Here is a 23,600-nt window from a genome sequence, read left to right as displayed (position 1 = left end):
TGTTGTCAAAGTTGTTCTTTCAGGAAGTATGAAGCACTAAACACCAAATAATGATCTTCCCTAGAAGAGCCTAACCTCAGAATAGCTTTCCTAAAAAAGTTTAGATAGGAGAGACACCACTAACTCTAAAAACTCAGAACATATGGGGGGCTAGTAGACAGATGGGGACAACATCAGTTTGCTTTAAAAAAAAAAAAAAAAAAAGTGTAGTTTTTCCTTCAGAGCAGGAGTTAGACATGAAACATAGAAATGGCTTTTACCTAAATGTGGTCAGATGTATTTATTTATACAATCTGCACACACACACACACACACACACACACACACACACACACACACACACACACACACACACACACACACACACAAAAAAAGTGTTAAGTTCAGAATGAAAGGAAACTGAAAACAGCTGTACAATAGCATAAATACTGTAATATGTTACAGTCTTCCAAAATACAACACAAAACAACAAAGAACCTCAATACATAGTTTAGAACAATATCCCTGACAAATCAAAACAATACATGAAAAAGACACACAACATATAAATAAAATACAATCCTGCAGATTGGTAGCTTAATACTTTCCAAAACCTTGAACTGAGGTCAGGCTTGAACCAAGCAAAAAAAAAATAAAAAAAAAAATAAAAAAAATTAAAAATAAAAGTTAGCTTGGACTGTATTCCCGCTTGCTATATTTTTAACGGACCAAAATATTTTGTATATAAAATAAATCTTTGTGATCCACTTAAAGCAGACTTTCCAGTAAAATGCAAGGTTTAGTTACACTATTTGCCCCCCACCCCCTTTCAAAATCACCCTATTAATTAGGTATAAAATATACCTGTAAAAAATAAAATAAAAGAAAGTTAGGCTTTATCCTTACCTCACAACCTTCTAACAGTAGGTGGTGTGTAGAGGAGGGGGCAGGGCAATTTGAGCAAACTTTCCATTTTAATGCAAGATCTGCTTTAATATCCATTTCAACAACATGCAGCAAAAAGGTCATTTAAGTGACATTTGCCATTTCACATGAGGCTTTACAGTTTGGAGAAATCCTATAAATGCATTTTGTCTTGCATTTATTACAAAGACATTTTTTTATTTTTTTTTACCCTTTTTCCCCATAGATATATAAAAAGTTATACAGTATTTATGGGATGGGAAAAATGCTTAAAGTGGATGTAAACCCAATTCATGGAATTTGACCTAGGCATAGATATCTGTATGGTACTATGGTTTACTTATCTCTAAAGCCCTGAGTCCCGTGTCTTTCTGCGGTTTCGTTCTCTGTTATCAGCTTGATAACTTCTGACAAGTTCTCAGAGACAAGAGATAAAATCAGCCCAAGATTTGTATTAGGGCGGGTGCTATAAATAAATTAGCAGAGAGCTGGTCTGGTCACAGCACAGCTATGAAAGAATCTTCATTCTTCTGCCTATGTGGGGTGGGGGATGGCCGTTGTGTGCCTTTCCTCATCTGTCACACAGTGTATGCCAAGGCTAGACTCCTACTGTTGAATGAGAAGTAAAAATTCTAACAAAATGTAATAATTCTAAAGAATATAGAAAGCTGAAGGCAGCAGATATACATGTAAAACATATGTAGGTAGATTTGTTTCTACCCTGTGTATCATCTGAGGTTGTTCACTTCACTGGGTACAAGTGAGGTTTTACATCCACTTTAAGGACTGTTTATAAACTGAATTTTTACTTACCTGGTAATTATCTTGGAGTACAGTATAGGACGCAGGCTGGTTATTCACAGATCCTGGGTTGTAGGATGGTACCTTCATGTGATTGGACACTGGCAAAGCTTTTGGAGGATACAACCCCTAGCCATCTCGCTATAACCCTACTTCACTCCGTGAGTCCTAAACTTTAAGAGCAATGCAGGAGAACACAGGAACAGCTTGGCCTGTGCCCTGTACTGAATTCCAAGACATGGACTAAGCGAACAGCGATTGCCTTGTAAGGGGGAAGAGGTCCATTGGCTTAGGACACTAGCAAATACCTGGACTCCTGGAGTGAGGTAGGATTATAGGGGGGCACCCAGATAGCACGTCCTTGAAAGCTTTGCCAGTGTCCAATCACCTGAAGGTACACGCTAAAAGCTTTGCCAGTGTCCAGTCACCTGAAGGTACACGCTAAAAGCTTTGCCAGTGTCCAGTCACCTGAAGGTACACACTAAAAGCTTTGCCAGTGTCCAATCACCTGCAGGTACATGCCTATAACCAGGTCTATGAATACCAAGACCAAGTCCTGTACTGTATGATTAATATATCTATATAACTCCCAAAAATAGAAAAGTTGAAGTTATTTATTCTCATGCCTAGCGGCTGTTCTAGCTGCTTGATTTTTTGGCAGCAACATCACAATTAGTCTATTCCCCAGAAACCTAATGCCTATTTATATCAGGAATTTTTTCCTATCCTTACTGTCTATCATAAAAGAGTGGAACATCACTCTTGTAAAGAAAAAAAAAAATATATATATATATTTTTTTTTTAAATCACAGAATACTAAAACATCCGCTTCTGGAAACAAAAAGCACCAAATATGCACCCAAGACACTGGGTCTTAACGATTTAGGTAACCCTTAACATCAGTTCTCAGTTAGAAAAAAGAAACAAAAAAAGGATTAACAAGGAAGTGCAATGTCCTCACATCCTCATGGAGGGATTGCACATACATATACACAAATATATGTATCAAATTGTGGCCAATCACTTCTGAAGTCATTGTAATGAGCCACATGTACCCTCCCCCCTCTAGGTCTGAGGTGTGACACAGCAGCAAGAAACACAACAAATATATAAGAATGTTATGTTTTGCACAGTGCATCACATATGGCCTTGTCCATGCTTTTTCTGAACGCGCGGTAGGCATTCTTCCCTGGAACCTCAATACAATTCTTGTTTTTCCATGCTGTGGGAATGATAGGTGTGTAATGAAACAGAATGGATGGTAGTGGATGAAAACCAGCTGGAGGTATGTGGTCCAAACCCGTTGCAAAACTCAGAATGCTTTCTAGCGAAACAGAGGTGACTCCATCTGCAAATAATGAACACGCGTTACATTAACAGACTACATAGAGAATGCGTAAACATAAGCATTATAAAACATATTAAAAGGCATTATAAACCTGTTATTCCAAGTTATTAAACACAGGCACATCTGGAAAATATGCAAGGGGGGAAAAAAAACAAACAAACAAAAAAAAACAAACACACTCACCTTTCCCGCTGCCCACACCTCCAAAACTTCACTTAGATCACATTAAATATTCATGTGAAGTCCACAGAAAAAGTTTCTCCCTTGCCGTCCCCCACCCCACCCAAAACTCTCAATGGTTTCTCTTACAGACGACCTTGTTTTTTCAGGATACAGTAAAAAGGCGGGAATCAAAGAAGGTTAACACTGCCAAAATAAAATATCCCTGCGGACTTTGCATGACAATTCCTCAGACAGTGGGGAAAGCATTATTTTCGAGGTGGGATGGTTTTCAATCATTTCTGTTAATAACATGGTCACTTTAAAACATAATTTTAATAACAACTAACCTTCTGTGTCTTGAAGATACTCCTTCCAAAGGTTGACAGCATTATACTTCTGAATGTTTGCTGGGTCTGCATAATGAGTAACAGTGAATAAGTCTGCCATAGCTTTGGCGGTTAGCCTTTCAGGCTTCATACACAGGATGCTCCAAAATGCAGCTGGATAAGCCTGGATCTTCTCAAGTACACCTAGTGTCTGTAACCCCCGCTTAAAGCTGAAAATATACCGTAAATATAAAAAAAATTAGTCTACAAAATAATTTAACCACAAAAAGTTTACATGCGACAGATATCTGTCTCTTTTGTGGAGGATAGATTGAACCCTTGTGTGTTGCTGTGATTATGGAACATTGGCTCCTCTGAAGGTAATGCAGCTTGCTTCTGTTGACAGCAATGTAAAAAAACATTGGATTGTTGGCTAGTATGTTCCATTATTCAGAATCAGATGGGTAAACCTGAAGAAGTTGAACTCCAGTCAAACCACAAAACACACATAAAGGAGCACCATTACTATCTGAACTAGCTGGAAGGGTGATGCCGCTGCTAGCAACAGTTCATGCTTGAATTTTTTAACCTCAATGTAAAGTTAGTAAAACGTTGGGCTGATTTACACTATGTGGCTTCTCGCTTTTCTATATAAAATCGCTGGATATATGGAGTCTATCCCTGCAAGCATATGAAGACATGCCATTTGAAATGTCTACACCTGCGATCATTTCTTCACAAGCCATCTTGATCTCTGTAACAGGGATTCATCAGAACTGGTAAGAGGACATCCCCTTTTTTGCGGACGGAGCACCTTATTTTTTGAGCACTGGTGGACATAGAGCATTGCTAAATGCCTTTTTTTTATTAAGTGTATGGACTTCATTTTTGGCACACTGAATAATTTGTTTGATCAGTTATACTATAAATAATTTTTTTTTTTTTTTTTTTATTAGATTTTTAAGGGATTTATTTGCACAAATGAGGAGATTGGTGAATGATCAATCTCAATGAGCACACAGTCACATGTGTTTAAGGACACTTTCACACTGAAGGCATTTTTCAGGCGTTTTAGCACTAAAAATAGCACCTTCCATGCCAGCCCAGTGTGAAAGCCAGAGTGTGCTTGTGGGACGTTACAAAGTCCTGCAAGCAGCATCTTTTGGGTGGTTTGGGAGCACTATATACAGCATTCCTAAAACACCCCTGCCTATTGGAATGCATGGGCAGCACTTCGGACGTGCCGCAACATGGGCGATTTTAAACCTTTCTTCGGCCGATAGCGGGAGGGGGTTAAAAGCGCCCCCCACTAGCAGTGCTTTACCATTAACGCGGCGTAGCCCCAGTGTGAAAGAGCCTCTAAAAAGGACAGCACACCATTAGTATTTTTGTTTCGTTTTATTCTTTTCCAGAATTTGCGCTGCAGTAGTTCAATACCAGACCAGCTCAGAGATACATTTGTAGTTAACAAAATCCATAGGCAAACTTCCACTGAAAAAAATCTTAAGACCCCTTTTTCACACTGAGGCGCTTAAAATAACACCTGAAAACCATTCATTTCAATGGATGCTTTCACACTGCGCTGATGGGGCGATGAAACAAGTCCTGCAAGCAGCATCTTTGGAGCACTTAAAAAAGCTCCTCAAAAATGCCCCTCTCCATTGATGAATGGGAAACGCTTCAAAATCCCCGCAAAGTGTTTTTTTTTTTGTTTTGTTTTTGGCCCAATGTTTTATGGGTGCCTTCGCGTGAAAGGGGTCTTAGAATTTTCAGAGGCACATCCATTACCTAAGGACACTAGCACAAAACTAGGGCTGTGCTGAGATGGCAGTATCAATGGGTGGGCATCTGCTTTTTTTAACCATTGTCCATTTGACTGTTGGTGGCAGCATAACCCATGTAGTCATGAAAAGAGAAATGCTGTAACCTGCAATGTACAATTAAAGTGGTTGTAAAGGAAGGGTTTTTTTTTTTATCTTGATGCTTTCTATTCATACAAATAGCACCACAACATGTAATATGTGCATCGTTTAATCAAAAATGACGTCATATGTCGGGACAGATGCGTACACACGCTACTGCGCATGCACGATCACTGTCTGAATTTTAAAGGAATTGTTTGGATTGTGCCATGCTCTCAGCTTGAATGTTACAATCTGATGCAAGTGCACTACTTTTATTAAACTGCAAAGAAGATACAATATCAAACTTTGTAGAGTGTGTTTGTTTCTATATACACGCTGGCTCTGAGGCTTCCTAATTAACATGCCTTGATCAGCTGTGGGGGGGGGGGGGGGGGTTAACTGGTAAGCCTTCATTTTGTGTGTGGTTATGGGTATCGCACTGTAAAGTGTTTGATCATCATTTCCAAAAGCACCTTTCCTCCATGGGACTTTTTCTGATGAAACTCAGCTGCATCTGAACATTTTTCTGTTTGCACAATATTTTTCACATGCAATGCATATATATATATATATATATATATATATATATATATATATATATATATATATATATATATATATATATATATATATATATTATAGATTTTAACGTTAGATACACTGTGTAAACTTACATTTCGTTTACACGGTTGATATTTAAATGATTTCACTTACTCATAAATTTGGTTGTTTTTGCACATATCACATGCATTGTGCCATTTGTATGAATTAAACTATTATTCTAGCGCTGCACTTTATTTAAACATGTTTGTGCCCGATATCTGGGTTATAGTGCACAGCTGCTGGTTGCTTTATTATTCTAAGTGCGGATATATTTTTCACATTTAATCAAAATCAGTGAGCCAATAAGGAGAAAGAGGGGGCGGGTGCCCCCATAGCAAGCTCTTGCTGTGGGGGTGACTCAACAGGAGGGACGGGTCAGGAGCACTGACGAGGGACCCAAGAGGAAGATTGGGGCTGTGCTATACAAAACCACTGCACATAAAAAAAAAAAATTAAAAAAAAACCACACACACACAAAGAGGACTTTAGTATCACATTAAAGTAGAACTATAGATATTTTTTTCCCCCAATTTGGATAAAGTAAGGGAGGGTTATAACCAGTGTCAGATTTTTATAACCAGTGCCAGAACTAGTGTCCCCATTGAAAGATTTCCCCTCTATTACTTTTCTGGGGACAAACCAAAATTTAGGATTTTATTTTTTATTAAATGGTTAACAGGAAAAAATGGAGAGGTTGAATCTGCCTAATGGGGACACAGACGGCAATAGAATTCAAATCCCACTTCACTATATCCAAACACGTAAAAAAATAAAATAAAAAAGGGAAGAAAGGGGAAGGAGGTTTGGCTTTAGTTTTACTTTAAGATGAGAATGGCCAAAGCTCTGTTTGCTATACTTCTATAGATCAAAGGGCTGCATTCCTATGACCCACCTATTTTCAGCCAATAGCGGGCTAAATAAAGCTCACCGTCAGCAGACGTCACTCAGCCCAGTCCAGGGCTGTGGAGAGATTCCCGACTTTAAACTCGGGATCCACCCAGATACCTTCACCGGCAGTTGGCTCAACCTCTAAGCCAGCTGCTCCCACCCCCTCCACAGCACAGTGCTTTGGTAAGCGCTAGAGGGGCATTGCCCAGTTCTCAGCAGCAAGGGACAGATGCAGCATCAGACCGATGCTATATCTACCTAGGCCACATTTTTTTATTTTTTTTATTGGAACCCTATATCTTTTAAGAAAAATATACCTGTAACATTTCCCAGTAAAGTTATGGCAGAACAGTATGGATCTTGTCAGTATACAAGTGAAGAGGGTTAAAAATGAATTACCTTTCAAGTGGTTCCTGCACTCTGCGAATCACATGGTACGTTAGCATGTTCTTCACCAGGTGAACTTTATCACTCACATTCTGTACAAGGTGCAATGTGTCAGTCTTCTGCAGGTAATCATAGTAATGGATAATAGCTGCCTTTAACTCATTAATCCTCTGGCAAGACTGAATCTGTCACAAATAAGAAAATTACATAATATGCAACACCTAATGGTAACATTGTCTAATTAAAATGTAAAAGGCTACACACCCCTGTTAAAATGTCAGATTTCTGTGATGGAAAAAAATAAATAAAAGAGAAATAATTTCAGAACTTTTTTTTACCTTTAATGTGACCTATAAACAGCACAACTCAATTGAAAAACAAACTGAAATCTTTTAGGACGGGGAAGTAATACTAAAAAAACTCAAATAATGGGGTTGCATAAGTGTGCACACCCTCTTATAAGTGGGGATGTAGCTGTGTTCAGAATTAAGGAATCACATTCAAACTCATGTTTAAATAGGAGTCAGTATGCGCCTGCTATCATTTAAAGTGCTTCTGATTAATCCCAAATAAAATTTAGCTGTTCTAGTAGGTCTTTCCTGCCAATTTTCCTAGTCACATCATACAGCAAATGCCATGGTCTGTAGAGAGCTTCCAAATCAGAGGGATCTCATTGTTAAAAGGTATCAGTCAGGAGAAGGGTTCAAAAGAATTTAACAATAGAGGAGTTTGGCTCCCATGGTTGAGACGCAGGATCTTTCATTCTATTACTAGGGTAGGACCCACTATTTTGGGGTACTTTGACGCAGTAAGTGGGCTTAGCACTATATAACCATATAGTGTGACCAAACCCCCGTATTTTTTGAATATGTTCGGGTGTTTTTAACTAGCCTGCAGGAAATGGCATTCTTGAATGTGTGCGCTGTAATATGTATTTTACTTATAAACCCACTTCCATTTCATTAAGACAATATCAAACCAAGTGTCCTATCATCCTAAGTCTGTCAGTTCTATTGGCTCTCCCCTCTCCAATGGGCTTAAAAATCATCTCTTTAAAAGCGGGAGGTCCACCCCCCCAAAAAAATATTTAAAAGCCAGCAGCTACACATACTGCAGCTACTGGATTTTAATAATAGTATACTTAAGGCTCAGTTCACACAGAGGCGGCACGACTTGCAGCGCGACTCACAGACGCGACCTGCACACGACTTCAGCGGCGACTTGCAAAACGACTTCTGTATAGAAGTCAATGCAAGTTGCCTGAAGTCGCCCCAAAAATAGTACAGGAACCTGTTTTCTAAGTCGGAGCGACTTGAGTCGCTCCTATTAGAACGGTTCCATAGTACAGAACGGAGCGCGACTTGTCAGGCGGCTAAGTCGCCCCTGTGTGAACCGAGCCTAACTGTCCCAGAGTCCAGCGATGTCGGCACCGCAGCTGATGTTTCCATCAGCTGTCGGGTGCTGCCTCCGCCATTGTGGGTCAGGAAACCCGGCAGTGTAGCCTCACGGCATTTAAGAAAAATAAAATGTTTTTAGCACTTAGAAAACTTGTGCACTTCACCTATCAGAGGAATATTTATAAATGATTGACAGTAAAACACACACACACCTCCAATCACCATTCATACCCACTAGGCTTTCTGCTAAAAAATATAGTCAGCCACCCAAGCATAATTGAATTTTTTATCCTTGTGAAGAATTCAGCAGCCAAAGATCACAGACACAGTACAGTATAAGCAGCCAGCTGGTCTACATTACAATATACATTCAAAACAGAAAAAAAAAAAGGCAATTTTTACACATAATATTCACTGAATTCTCCTGAATAAACAGCCTAGCAATGCCTCCAACAAAAGGGTAATTTGCTAGATTTTGACAATTGTAATTTACAAGAGGCAAGATGATTGTATTCCCCCTCACACTTACCATTAGTATTGCTTCTAAGATATTACGATCTGCTACATCCTCTAACACTGGCTGAACATGCTGAGAATCAGAGATCAGGCAAGAAAAGAGTGTTTGGGAAAGAAATCCTGGAGCTGGTCCTCCATGTACTAAAGCAATTGCCAGCATCCTACCAGCTTCGTAGTACAGGTTATCTTGCAGAGCTGTAAGGTGACAACGTATAGAAGAGCTGGATCAATATAAGCAAAACATTCATAAATTATCACTCTACAGAAAGTGACACATCTTCCAAACAAAACCAGCCACCCAGAACTATTTTGCATGGATATTGGATGGTAGAAAGGAAGGATGAAGACTGAATGAAGGTGGGAAGGCTCAAATCAATTCTGCCATGATGCCCTGCAGTTTATATCTATACCCAGTCATGTGTATTTCTAAAAAAAAAAAAAAAAAAAAAAATTCTGATCAGCACTGTTCCCAAAAGTGCTTTAGTAAATAAAATCAGAACGGAAAATAATTTATTTAATTTTCTCTTTAAAAGGGGCACTCCAGTCTGTGTAAAAATGTAAAAGTCAGCTACAAAAACCGTAGCGGTTGACTTTTATTAAAACAGACACTCACCTTTCCCAGGATCCAGCACTGTGCAGTCAGTTTCACCTTCGGTCTTCTGTCCCTGGCATCTTAACTGTGTGGACTCGGCTATGACAGCTTGATGCTTCAGAGCTGTGTGCCTGCGCCACATTGTGACCGGTCCCGCCATCTCCGGGGACACATCACGTTGGGGGGGAGTGAGGAGAGCTTCCGCTCCTAGGTCCCTCCCCAAAAGTGCCTTTCCATAAATAGGAGCAGGCCTTAAAAACAAAACTTTTGGGTGAAGCTCTGCTTTAACCACTTTCCGACCGGACCAATTTGCTGGTCAAAGACCAGACCACTTTTTGCGATTCGGCACTGCGTCGCTTTAACTGACAATTGCGCGGTCGTGCGACGTGGCTCCAAAACAAAATTGACGTCCTTTTTTTCCCACAAATAGAGCTTTCTTTTGGTGGTATTTGATCACCCCTGGGGTTTTTATTTTTTGCGCTATAAACAAAAATAGAGCGACAATTTTGAAAAAAAACGCATTATTTTTTACTTTTTGTTATAATAAATATCCCCTAAAATATATAAAAATAATTTTTTCCCTCAGTTTAGGCCGATACGTATTCTTCTACATATTTTTGGTAAAAAAAAAAAAAAAAAAAAAAAAAAAAAAAAAAAAAAAAAAAAATCGCAATAAGCGATTATTGATTGGTTTGCACAAAAGTTATAGCGTTTACAAAATAGGGATAGTTTTATAGCATTTTTATTAATTTTTTATTATTTTTTTTTTACTAGTAATGGCGGCGATCAGCGATTTTTATTGTAACTGCGACATTGTGGGGGACCCATCGGACATTTTTGGGACCATTGTCATTTATACAGTAATCACTGCTATATAAATGCAGTGATTCCTGTGTAAATGACACTGGCAGTGAAGGGGTTAACCAGTGGGTGGCAGTGTAGGGGTTAAGTGTTCCTAGGGGTGTGTTACTAACTGTGGGGGGGGTTGGGCTTTCATTTAGTGAACACTGATCTCTGCTCCAATCACATGGAGCAGAGATCAGCGTCACTAGTTGCTAGGCAGAATGGAGAAATGCTGTTTACAACGGCATTTCTTCATTTGGCCGCTCCGTGAGACGATCGTGGGGATGCCCTCGGCGATCGAGTTTGCGAGTCCCGCGACCGGACTCACGGAGGTCCCGACCAGCGCAGGAGCGCGCCGCCGGTGGCGCGCTCCCGATGGCAGGGCGGCAAATTTAAAGGGACGTACATGTACGCCCATTTGCCTGCCCGTGCCATTCTGTCGACGTACATCGTTGTGCGCTGGTCGGCAAGTGGTTAAGTTACAACTTTTTTTTTTTTTTTTTTTTACTATTAAAAGTGTTCACTGAATTAGTTAACTAGATGTTTATTAAAAGAAAAGTAAATCTAACTAGAGCAAAATCAGTATGTTGCCGACTTACCTTCTGGATCTAAAGAAAGATTCTTCCGTTCAGATCCCTCAAAAACATCAGAGTTCTCAATATCGATCAGCACATTTTTGAAATACTGAGAAAGGGACATGTCTGCTTGCTGGCTTGCATTTTGAGTGTCATCTGTGATTGATACATGTAGGGTGCTACATGGAGAAAAGGTGCTTTTAAGGAAGCAGCAAATAGAACTTTTCCAAAGGGATGTCTTTTTCACCTTTAGTATACACACGGAGTTCATGATCTGAGATCTCAATTCCTGCAGAATGTCAAAAATTTGCTTGTTTTCCATTTGAATTTGTCTGGGGGGAAAAAAAAAAAAAAAAAGGAGAAAAAAATAAATAAAAAATCAGATTGCCTTTCATGAATTTGGAAAATAGGGTACCCTTCTTTATAACTGTGCATCCCCAGCTCTGATACAGAGAAGAATTATGTAAAACCATGACTTGGTTTAGAGTGGAACTGAATTTAACCACTTCCATACCGGGCCTATTCTGGCACATGCAAAAACAATTTTTTTTGGTAGAAAATTACTCAGAACCCCCAAACGTATACATATATATAATTTTTTTTTATTTTTTTTTTAGCAGGCACCCTAGGGAATAAAACGGCGGTCAATGCAACTTTTTATCTAACACGGTATTTGCGCAACCATTTTTTCAAATGTGTTTGTTTTTTTTTTAAAAATCACAATTTTTCACAATTTAAAAAATAAAACAGTAAAAGGTAGCCAATTTTTTTTATATATAAATGTGAAAGATGTTAGGCCGAGTAAATGGATACCCAACATGTCACACTTTAAAATTGCGCAGACTCATGGAATGACGGCAAACTTCAGTACTTAAAAGTCTCCATAGGCGACGCTTTAAAATTTGTTTACAGGCTACATATTTAGTTACAGAGGAGGTCTAGTGCTAGAATTGTTGCTCACGCTCTAACGCACGAAGCAATACCGCATGTGTGGTTTGAACGGCGTTTACATATGTCGGCAGAACGAACGTGTGCGTTCACTTCTGAGCACGAGTTACCGGGGAAAATTTTCTTCTTCTTTTACAAGATTTTTTTCTTGATCACTTTTATTGCCATTGCAAGGAATGTAAACGCTGAGCCAAGTGCCAGTCCAGAGTTCTGGCCAGTGGTCGCGATCTTTCCCCAGCCTGGACTGACTCTGTGACATCAGCCGAATGCTTAAAATGGGACACAGGAGTGCAGAGCTTCTCCACAGAAGTAAGGCCAAAACAAGCTTTGGCTGTATGAGTTATCAGGTGGTTTGTAACACGCCGACAGCACAAGGTTGCATGCACCATCACAGGGAGCACCAACCTTTATAGGCCAGTGTGCCAAGAGACATCGGGAGCTGTGCAGCTGGTGCTATTCTAACCACATGATCTAGCGGGCCGCATTTGGCCCGGTGGCCTTGTGTTTGGCATATGGTTTAGATCAATGATTTAAAAACAAAGCTCAGCCAGCAGCTTTATATGCAGATAAATGCATGATGTCAAACGGAGCATTAGCTTTGATACTTACTTTAAAATAATTCTCCTGGGCGTTTTTGATCGCCTGGGGCATTTTGGTGAAGGCTGTGCAACCCCAGTTTCTGCATTATCAGATGCATTATGGCAGGAGGGATGTGGTCGCTTTACTGTTTAAAAAGAACAAAAAAAAAAAAAAAAAAGAGAAGTGAAGAAAAAAAATAAATAAGCCATGCTATGTTCAGACTCTGGAATTCATTACATGTTACATAGTCAGGTTGGAAAAAAATAAAAAAAAATAAAAAAAGACAAGTCCATCTAGTTTAACCATAAAAATAGTATCAAACAATCCCATATATCCACAGTTGATCAAGAGGAAGGTGAAAAACCCCAGCAAAGCACAATCCAATTTACTACTGCAGGGAAAAAAAAAAAAAAAATCATTCCTGACCCCGAAGAGGCAATTGGATTAACTTTACTATAATTGTTAGTACGGTACCCATTTATATTGTGTGCATTTAGGAAAAATAGCCAGACCTTTTTTTAAAGCAATCTAATGAGCTGGCCAGAACCACCTCTGGAGTCTATTCCACATCTCTTACTGTGAAGAAACCTTTCCGTATTTGAAGAGGAAATCTTTTCCTCTAGGTGTAAAGAGTGCCCCCTTGTCCTCTGTGTTGACCGTAAAGTGAATAACTCAACAGCAATTTCACTATATGGACCATATTTTATATCTCTCTCTCTATATCTATATCTATCTCTCTCTCTCTATATCTATATCTATATCGCGGAGCTCCTCCGTGCCCCTTTTCTGCACTTTCTCCAGTTCCGATATCCTTTTTGTGAAATGGTGCCCAAAAACGGAGCTGCATATTCCAGCTGAGGTCTTACTAATGATTTGTACAGGGGCAAAAACCATCTCTCTCTGGAGTCCATACCTCTCAATACAAGAAAGGACTTTGTTCGCTTTGTAAACTACAGCTTGGCAATGCATGTTATTATTGAGCTTATGATCTACCAAATCTCCCAGATCATTCTCCACCATTGATTCCCCCGGTTTTCCTACCTTAGTATGTATGATGCATGCATATTCTTAGCCCTCAAATGCATAAACTTTACATTTATCAACATTAAACCTCATCTGCCACATAGTCAACCAATTAGACAGAGCACTGAGGTCGGCTTGTAAATTGGAGACATCCTGGAAGGACGTTATTCCACTGCATAGCTTGGTGTCTACTACCTCTTTAAAGTAGAACTAAAGGCAAAACTTTTTTTCAATTTTGGATAGAGTAAGGGAGGGTTATAAGCTCATAAAATCCCCCCCATCCGTGTGCCAGTAGGGAGATTTTCCTTCAATTTCAGTCTCATAGCCAAAACAGGGAGGGGGATCCAGGATTTTCTCCAGGGTCACTAGAACTAGTATCCCCATTGGAAGATTAACAAGATATTTGGGGGGGGGGCACACCCTAAAAGATGCATCTTTCCATTGGAAGATTGCCTTCTATGTTCTGGGGACAGCCCAAATTTTGGGGTTTTTACTTTAACTTTTGATGATTAAGATAAACAGGACAAACAGATGCAGCAAATCTCCCCAACAGGGGCATAGACGGCAATAAAAACCATGACAGGGTTGTAATCCCTCCCCACTCTAGCCAAAATTAAATAAAAAATAAATATTCGGGATGCACCGAAATTTCAGCCGCCAAAACATATCGACTGAAAATGGCCCTTTCGGCAAAAAGCCGTAAGAGAATTTTCGCTGATACTGGTGACAAAAATGGGGCGGGCCTGCTGGGCTTGGCCCCGCCCCCGATGCCGCCCATCACGGGGTTATCCTTCTGTCTTTAGCTCTCCTCCTCCCCTCCCACCTCACCCATGCTGCAGTCAGCCTGTGGAGTCTCGCTCTAAAGTCCCCCTCTCCACAGCGGGGGCTGCATATATCTCCTCAGCCAATGTGTAAATCGGCTGTGCAGGAGCTGGGCATGCTGTTTACTGTGAAAGCAAAGGAGAGGCGTCTAGCAGTGTGTGCTGTGCTCTCTGTCTCCCCCTAGAGTGCAGTACTCAGCATGGAGATTAATGTACAGAGCTGCAGCTGCCAATTTAAAAAAAAAAAAAAAAAAAAAAAAGACTATATATATATATATATATATATATATATATATATATATATATATATATATATATATATATATATATATATATATATATATATATATATATATATATATATATATATATATATATATATGCACTGGTGAGGCACAGGCAGACTACATGATGGGCACTGGTAGGCTGCTGGGCACAGTGAGGCTGCATTGATCTCCTGTACCATGCCCGCAGTCTCTGACCATCTCCTGTAGCATGTCCCCAGTCTCTGACCATCTCCTGTAGCATGTCCCCAGTCTCTGACCATCTCCTGTAGCATGTCCCCAGTCTCTGACCATCTCATGTAGCATGTCCCCAGTCTCTGACCATCTCATGTAGCATGTCCCCAGTCTCTGACCATCTCATGTAGCATGTCCCCAGTCTCTGACCATCTCATGTAGCATGTCCCCAGTCTCTGACCATCTCCTGTAGCATGTCCCCAGTCTCTGACCATCTCCTGTAGCATGTCCCCAGTCTCTGACCATCTCATGTAGCATGTCCCCAGTCTCTGACCATCTCATGTAGCATGTCCCCAGTCTCTGACCATCTCATGTAGCATGTCCCGAGTCTCTGACCATCTCCTGTAGTTTCATAGTTAGTAAGGTTGAATAAAGACACAAGTCCATCCAGTTCAACCTGAGTGAGTATCTACAATTGCCCCTATCCCTGTACATTGCACACTCACATCAGTCCCTACCCTCAAAGAGCCCACAATCCAAGGTCCCCATTCATATACTAGGGCCAATTTTGGACAGAAGCCAATTAACCTACCTGCATGTCTTTGGATTGTGGGAGGAAACCGGAGTACCCGGAGGAAACCCATGCAGGCACAGGGAGAACATGCAAACTCCAGGCAGGTAGTGTTGTGGTTGGGATTTGAACCAGTGACCCTTCTTACTGCTAGGTGAGAGTGCTAACCACTACAACACTGTACTGCAACTGTAGCATGTCCCCAGTCTCTGACCATCTCCTGTATAAAAATATTTTTTTTAAATAGTCAATTTCGGTATCGGTGCTGTTTCGATATCGGTTTCGGGATCAAGGAAGATTTATTTTCAGAATCGGTGTCGGCACCAAAAAACCCATTCGGTGCATCCCTAATTTAAATATATGTCTTTAGGAATACCTACCCCAGACTCCAAGACGCTTAAAAAGGATTGTAATACTAAACCCAAGAACAAAACTGTATTATATTACAGCTTACCGGTCTTTGGATTCAATGTCTGTATTCGCTTTCATAACACCCCCCCCCCCCCCCCCCCCCAAAAGAGTTCAAAATCTGATGCAGCTCTGCATAGAAATCAATAGGTTTTCAGGTTTTATTGTCAAAGCTTCATTTAAATAGCCGAGGTTGGAAGCGGATTGGCTACCATGCACAGCTGCACCAGATTTTGCACTTGCCACTGGTTATATTGGAACCTGAAGCAGATTGTTCTGTACAAGGACCCTCAGTAAACAAGGACAAATAGAATCAGACTGTTGAAAGATGGCAGATTGGGCAATAATTTGAATTCCTAGCTTTCACACAGTAATTCCCAGAAAAGGTCAGGTTCTCTGTGGCAAAGATGAGGAAAAACGCAGTTACCTGGTGTACAGCCAACAATGCGACAGTCTGAGCATTCCCATGTCTGGTTCATGTGTTCTAACGAGGAGCAAGCCATATGTGTACCACGGGATCCACAGCACTGGCAGCGCAGAATCTCCCATTTGCTATAGGTTAAAATTTAATAAACAAACTGAATAATCAAGATAACATGATGTAGACTGAAAACACAAAAAGGGAAAAAAGAGGGGCACAAACAGCCACACAGTGCAGTGCAGACTTTATTAACCAAAAGTAACGCACTCACAGAGGGGGAGAACTGGCAGGCGTGAACTGTGCGGCAGGTGGGATTCCAGAGCACGGGCAATAAGGGGGGAAGAGCCAACAAGTGCCGCAGGTAGAAGCCGACATCCAGTATATTGAAAAGCCACACCTGTCCCCAACAGCCACTGCAATCTCTGCTCAAGTCTCCTCCTTCAGTGGGCGAGTGTAAAGAGTTCTGGGATACACACTTGTCCATGCTTGTTTATATGCTGATCAAAAAAGTGTGCCCCAAGTAAATTTTATTTTTGTTTGTTGTTTTATGTTGACTGGGCTAGGTAAAAGAATGAGAGGAGTTTTTCCAGGCATAAACTCACGTGTTGCGCATTTGCAGGTGCTCCCACTTTAGTCTCTGGGGCCAAAAATGCTGGATCAACTTAAAAAAAATATATATAGCTCATATACTTCGTAGAACATAGGACATCAAGTGAACAGGCACAAAATACAAAAACAATGGACCGTGTATGTATAAATTATAGAGTGCGCTTGCTCCACTTAAAGTTATATTAAATTAGCAGTAATATACAAGGTCTATTACTAGACCTTATCAGTGAACCGCCAGTGATGACTCTGGAGCTCCAGGATCCAGGTATGGAGAGAGAAACTCCTCATAGTATAAAATCATCAAATGATTTATTGTGTATCGGTATCATACATAGTTAAAAGCCATTAAAATTGTATTGTTGTGAATTAAATATGTCCAATCTGAATGTCACAATAGCAAAATGGCCCTACTTGTGTGCGAGTAGTGGTCGCTGCCTAGAGCATGGCATGTGGACACATGGGAGATGCAGATTGACGCATTTTGTCATCTGTATGTTATCAAAAGCAAGATTGCACATTTTGATCCTGGAGCTCCAGAGTCATCACTGGCGGTAACCCATACCAGCAGGGGTAACCAGAGGACACCGTAGGTTCCCAGAAAGACCTAAAAGCACAGCAGAATTCTCTTGCTATATGGTAAGGGAGTCCAACATATCTGGCGAGTGTGAAGTGTTCACAGACCTTCACGAGGTGGACACACAGATAATATTGGGATACGGCGTACCACATCACTTTTTTTTTTTACAAGGAAAAGACTTTGCTTTGCACAGCCATCACTTTATGCAATTTAATTTTGTCATGGATTAATTTGAAAATACTTTGGTTCACAAACCTATTAATGTATGCACTTTCAAATGTCATTTATTGATATAATTCTTTCATTGACTTTATTCATTCATCTAGGACAGGGATCTCCAAACTACGGCACTCCAGCTGTTGCGGAACTCCACATCCCATGAGGCATTGTAAAACTCTGACATTCACAGACATGACTAGGTATGATGGGAATAAAAGTTCCTGAACAACTGGAAGGTCATCGTTTGGAGACCCCTGATCTAGGACAAGTTGGTTCATGATATGGTCTAGCAATAGACCTTGTATATTATAGCACTGATAATTTACGATAAGTTTAGGTGGAGCAAGCGCTGTCTATAATTTATACATTCATTTTTGGCCCATATTTACAGCAGTGGCCCAACTGTATCACCAAGGCAAGGGTGTCCAATATTTTTAATCGACTGTATATTCTGTATAGTCAGGTTTGGGGGAAAAAAAAATCTACACAACATTCAGGTGTGAATGGGGGCTTATAGTGCTTTTGCTACATGTTCAAAATACTTTAAAGTAGTATTAAACCCTTTAGTTACTTATTCACATACACAGTAAGGTTTTTAACATAATGTCCTTACGCACATACATGTGTTCTTTAAACTCCAGCTGGCTTTTCTGAACTTCATGTAGAGGAAGTGTGCACAGTACAAGTCACAAGACCAGTCCTCTTGTATCCTCAAAATATTTAAATAAACATGTGAAATTCCAATTTTTACCATCTCGAATGCTGATATATGAGATAGACATTGAAATTATGCACACGCACGCACACTTATATACCCAGTTTAAATTGATAGAGGTTTTTGTACATACCTGCAGCAGCCTCCCAAAACCCTGTCATGGCGAAAAGCAAGGCCCTGCTTGGATAGGGAAAGTTCCACTTGCAACCAGGCCACGCCTGTACTTGTAAGCAACTAGCCAACCGCGATGTGCGTACCGTGACTGGGGTATATGAGGAACTAAAGGAATAAGGGGGAACTTATACTGAGCATGCAAGACTGGCTGTGGTACTTTCACAGCCTGCACTACCTTTGGCCACCACTAGAGGGAGACTCCACTCCAATCCAGCTGGCTGACCACACACAGGCAGATACTAATCTTACATACAATCTGGTGCACTCTAAGAGTTGGGGAGCAGTCTAGCAATTACTACACACTTCTAGGGTTCCTCCAGCTATCCTGCAAGCTTAAACCCCGGTGTTAATCACTGTTCCCACACCCACACACACAATAAACGATAGCCTGCCATCACCCAACAGTTTGTCCGCAGACTGGTCTGCTGAGCCACCACACACACAGATCTCTGTCTGGAAGATCTGTTAGCTTACAATCTGCATGCAATCTGCCAACACACAGTGCAATTGCATACCGATTGGTGCGTAACTTAGACCGAGTACTTATGCACTAAAATACAACAACCTCTCCAGAGATATGAGTTCTAGCTTAGTACACAGAAGTGACTTATTAATTTTATCATTTAATATCCCTAAAGTGGGCAGCGCATAAATGATATACAAAGAAAAAGAAGTTACCAAAAAGATACAAAAAAATACAGAGAGACACACAATTGGCAATTTGCTATGAAAATAAAAGGGGATAAAAAAAAAAAACAGAAATAAAAAAAACTTTACTAAAGTCTGTCCATTAGTAGAAGCATACTGAAACATGGGAACTCCCCAGTTTCGAACTGGCTTCATGGAAGAACAATGTCCATATCTCTGGCTACCCAAGTTATTGAAATAGATGCGGAAAGGATGCCTCAGCGGGACTTTAAAGGGACAGGACAAATATTTAGTAGGCAATATCTTACTTTAAAACAAATATTTTTATTTTACTACAAGTAAAATCAAAGGGGTAGTTATATGGGCAAACTAGGAGCCCAAATGGGCTCCTAGTTTGCCCATATAACTACCCCTTTGATTTTACTTGTAGTAAAATAAAAATATTTGTTTTAAAGTAAGATATTGCCTACTAAATATTTGTCCTGCCCCTTTAAAGTCCTGCTGAGGCACCCTTTCCGCATCTACCATTAACTGGGATGTGGGTCAGGCCATCTCCAGACCATTTTCAGCACTTACCCTCCTCCTTTGAAGTTATTGAAATATGGATTTGGGCTGGACTTTAGCCCCTGGCCAATCAACCCTGGGGGTGTCCCTGTCTCAACCCTCAGGATGTTTTGTGTTCTGAAATTACCAGAGTTGAATTGGCCCAGAACGGCACTGGATTGCTGGGTCATGGATTGGATTTCCGATGCCAGCGAATCAGTCCGATCGCAACAGTACCAATCAATGCCTGCCTGCCGCAATCAGGCGCCATATAACGGTTTTGTGTGGTTCTCTAGGATTCCACACATGCTAAAAATACAGAGTTACATGTCCATGTAACCCATCACGTGTACGATCAAAAGGAATTATTTTCATCTCTCTGTCACTAATATTTTAGCTTTTATGAGAGATAAAATAAGTTCCTATATTATCTATTAATATTAATCAAAGTTTGCAGACCGGCCGGGGCCTTGTGAATGCCCCCTGCAGATCTGTGTAGCCAAAATGACTAGCAGTTTTCTTTGAGGCCTCAGGAAGGTGGCAATCTATGCTTACTCTAATGGGAACTTTTATTGGCATCTAGGTGTCAATTCGATCCTGGAAAACTGGCTCTGTTCTTTTCAAATGCTAATGAAAAAACATATGTGCATGACTGACATAGAATACTATATTTTTAATAACCCAGAATTAAACTACATCTACAATTACACTACTTCTACAGATCACATCACATCTTGCCAAGGAAAAACTATCCTACGCTTACATTTTCGATACAGTGCCGTCACCCATAGAGCTACTATGGGGCTTCTGTTATCAGCTGCCTCCTCTCCACCCGACCTTACAGCGAAGCTGCTGCTGTCAGGTCAGCGTGGGACTGGAGCGGAGTGGAGTGGCTTCAGAAAAAGGTATGTACACAGATTTCTCAGGGCTAGATAAGATACTCTTAGGCCCCTTTCACACGGGCTGATAGAATTCAGCTTTTAGCTATAGATTAAGTTACCTCCCCGCAGCTAAACTCAGACAATGCTTTCCTATGGCTCCATTCACACACTGCATTTAGCAACAGTTTAGTTACAAGGGGTTTGGTGTGGTTAGAAAAAAAAAAAATTTGACTGCGTCCAGGACAAATTTATTGCAGCTATTTGCACATAACTGCAGGTAATCTCAGTGTAATATTTCACCTGCAGATAGCAGCAGCAACAAGGAAAGAAAAACCGGAAGCACATCAGAAATGGCAAGAATGTTCCAATGCAGCCGCATGTAAAACGCAAGTAAGTGCAGCTAATCACAATGTACAAATGATCGCTGTGCCTGCAGTCTTGGCATTTCAAAACAAAACATGCTTTTAACGGCAGCAAACAGCCGCCCATGTGAAAGGGGCCTTAGATCGTGGATGCCTGTAGATGTAATGATTTTAGCTTTAGGATGGACTTCCCCTTTACGGTCAGTAAAATTATACTTTAATGAGCAAATAATGTCTGGCTAAGTTTAACCACTTCAGCCCCAGACCATTTTGCTAGTCAAAGACCAGACCACTTTTTGCGATTCGGCACTGCGTCGCTTTAACTGACAATTGCGCGGTCATACAACGTGGCTCCCAAACAAAATTGATGTCCTTTTTTTCCCCCACAAATAGAGCTTTCTTTTGGTGGTATTTGATCACCCCTGCAGTTTTTACTTTTTGCGCTATAAAACTAAAAAAAAAAAAAAAATGGAGCGACCATTTCTTTTTTAAAAAAACAAAACAAACGCATTATTTTTTACTTTTTGTTATAATAAATATCCCCAAAAAATATATAAAAAAAACAAAAAACAAAACAAAACAAAAAAAAAAAAAAAAAAAACATTTTTTCCCTCAGTTTAGGCCGATATGTATTCTTCTACATTTTTTTTTTCAAAAAATATCGCAATAAGCGATTATTGGTTTGCGCAAAAGTTATAGCGTTTAGAAAATAGGGGATAGTTTTATGGCATTTTTTTTTTTTTTTTTTTACTAGTAATGGCGGCGATCAGTGATTTTTATTGTGACTGCGACATTATGGCGGACACATTGGACATTTTTGGGACCATTGTCATTTATACAGCAATCACTGCTATATAAATGCAGTGATTCCTGTGTAAATGACACTGGCAGTGAAGGGTTTAACCGGTGGGTGGCAGTGTAGGGGTTAAGTGTTCCTAGGTGTTACTAACTGTGGGGGGCTGGGCTTTCATTTAGCGAACACTGGTCTCTGCTCCAATCACATGGAGCAGAGATCAGCGTCACTAGTTGCTAGGCAGAACGGGGAAATTTTGTTTACAACGGCATCTCTCCATTCAGCTGCCCCGTGAGACTATCGCGGGTATGCCCGCGGCGATCGAGTCCGCGGGGCCCACGACCGGACTCACGGGGGTCCTGACCGGCACGTGATGGCAGGGCGGCAAATTTAAGGGGACGTACAGGTACGCCCATTTGCCCGCCTGTGCTATTCTGCCGACGTAGATCGGCGTGCGCCGGTCGGGAACCGATTAAAGTGGTACTAAACCCACAACAGTAAAATCAGTATATCTACTTAAGGACCGCCTCATGTACATATACGTCGGTACTTTGAAGAGGGATATCTCGGTAACGGCAGCAGCTGCTGCCACAACTGAGACATCCCTCTTTACAGTAGGCGGTCCTGTGTGAGATAATGGTGGTCTCTGCAGTGGGTTCGCCGCGAGATCACCGTTATCGGTGGCGCGAGAGGTGCCACCCCCCCCTCCCGCCGCTTAGCGGAGGGGTCGGTAGCGGCGGAGGCGATCGGGTCCTTTCATCTGCTGAGTATGGAGACGAGTGAGGCCAAGATGGCCCCCACTTGTCTCTATACCATAGGAGGGCAGAAGCAATGTCAAAACGTCACTACCACCCATATCTCTTTCAAAATTACTTTTTTTTTTATTATTGCATTTAAGTCCAAATATGAGATCTGAGGACTTTTTGACCCCAGATCTCATATTTAAGAGGACCTGTCATGCTTTTTTTCTATTACAAGGGATGTTTACATTCCTTGTAATAGGAATAAAAGGGATCCATTTTTTTATTTTTTTTTTAAAGTGTAAAAATAAATAAAATCAAGTAAAATTTTTTTAAAAACACCCCATCCCGACGAGCTCGCGCACAGAAGCGGACGCATACGTGAGTAGCGCCCGCATATGAAAACGGCAGTCAAACCACACGTGAGGTATCGCCGCCATCGGTAGCGCGAGAGCAATAATTCTAGCCCTAGATCTCCTCTAACGCAAAACATGCAACCTGTAGAATTTTTTAAATGTCGCTTATGGTGATTTTTGAGAGTAAAAGTTTGATGCTATTCCACGAGCAGGCACAATTTAGAAGCGTGACAGGTTGGGTATCAATTTACTCGGCATAACATTATCTTTCACAATATAAAAAAAATAAAAAAATGGGGGCTAATTTTACTGTTGTCTTATTTTTTTATTCAAAAAAGTGAATTTTTTCCCAAAAAAGTGCGCTTGTAAGACCCCTGCAGCAAATACGGTGTGAAACAAAGTATTACAATGACCGCCATTTTATTCTCTAGGGTGTTAGAACGCCCAAACATTATATTTGTTTTTTTTCTAAGTAATTTTCTAGCAAAAAAAAAAAAAAAACTGTTAAA

The 23,600-nt window shown here is 40.6% G+C and overlaps 1 protein-coding gene across 2 annotated transcripts in view; it reads right to left on the bottom strand.

The window, feature by feature from the left end:
• Positions 1 to 412: 412 nt before the first annotated feature.
• G2E3 (G2/M-phase specific E3 ubiquitin protein ligase) overlaps positions 413 to 23,600 on the bottom strand; it is a 48,728-nt gene continuing 25,540 nt past the window's right edge. Inside the window, exons 9-16 of one of the 2 annotated variants that reach the window (XR_013264891.1) lie at positions 16,481 to 16,605; positions 12,803 to 12,917; positions 11,270 to 11,577; positions 9,249 to 9,430; positions 7,335 to 7,507; positions 3,562 to 3,770; positions 2,213 to 3,052; positions 413 to 2,172 (exon numbers count right to left, since the gene is read on the bottom strand). Coding sequence is in view for 1 of the 2 variants with exons in the window: in XM_077464792.1 (XP_077320918.1) it covers positions 2,823 to 3,052; positions 3,562 to 3,770; positions 7,335 to 7,507; positions 9,249 to 9,430; positions 11,270 to 11,577; positions 12,803 to 12,917; positions 16,481 to 16,605 (1,342 nt within the window). In the remaining variant the exon portion in view is untranslated. Of the gene's footprint in view, positions 3,053 to 3,561; positions 3,771 to 7,334; positions 7,508 to 9,248; positions 9,431 to 11,269; positions 11,578 to 12,802; positions 12,918 to 16,480; positions 16,606 to 23,600 lie in introns of both variants that reach the window. The other variant, XM_077464792.1, reaches the window with a different exon arrangement.

This window comes from Lithobates pipiens, unplaced genomic scaffold (assembly GCF_037356315.1).
Source record: "Lithobates pipiens isolate NorthernLeopardFrog02 unplaced genomic scaffold, aLitPip1_a1.2 Scaffold_30, whole genome shotgun sequence".
Lineage (NCBI taxonomy): Eukaryota > Metazoa > Chordata > Amphibia > Anura > Ranidae > Lithobates > Lithobates pipiens.
Note: the sequence above shows the minus strand (reverse complement) of the source record. Positions and strands in the feature narration are given on the sequence as shown.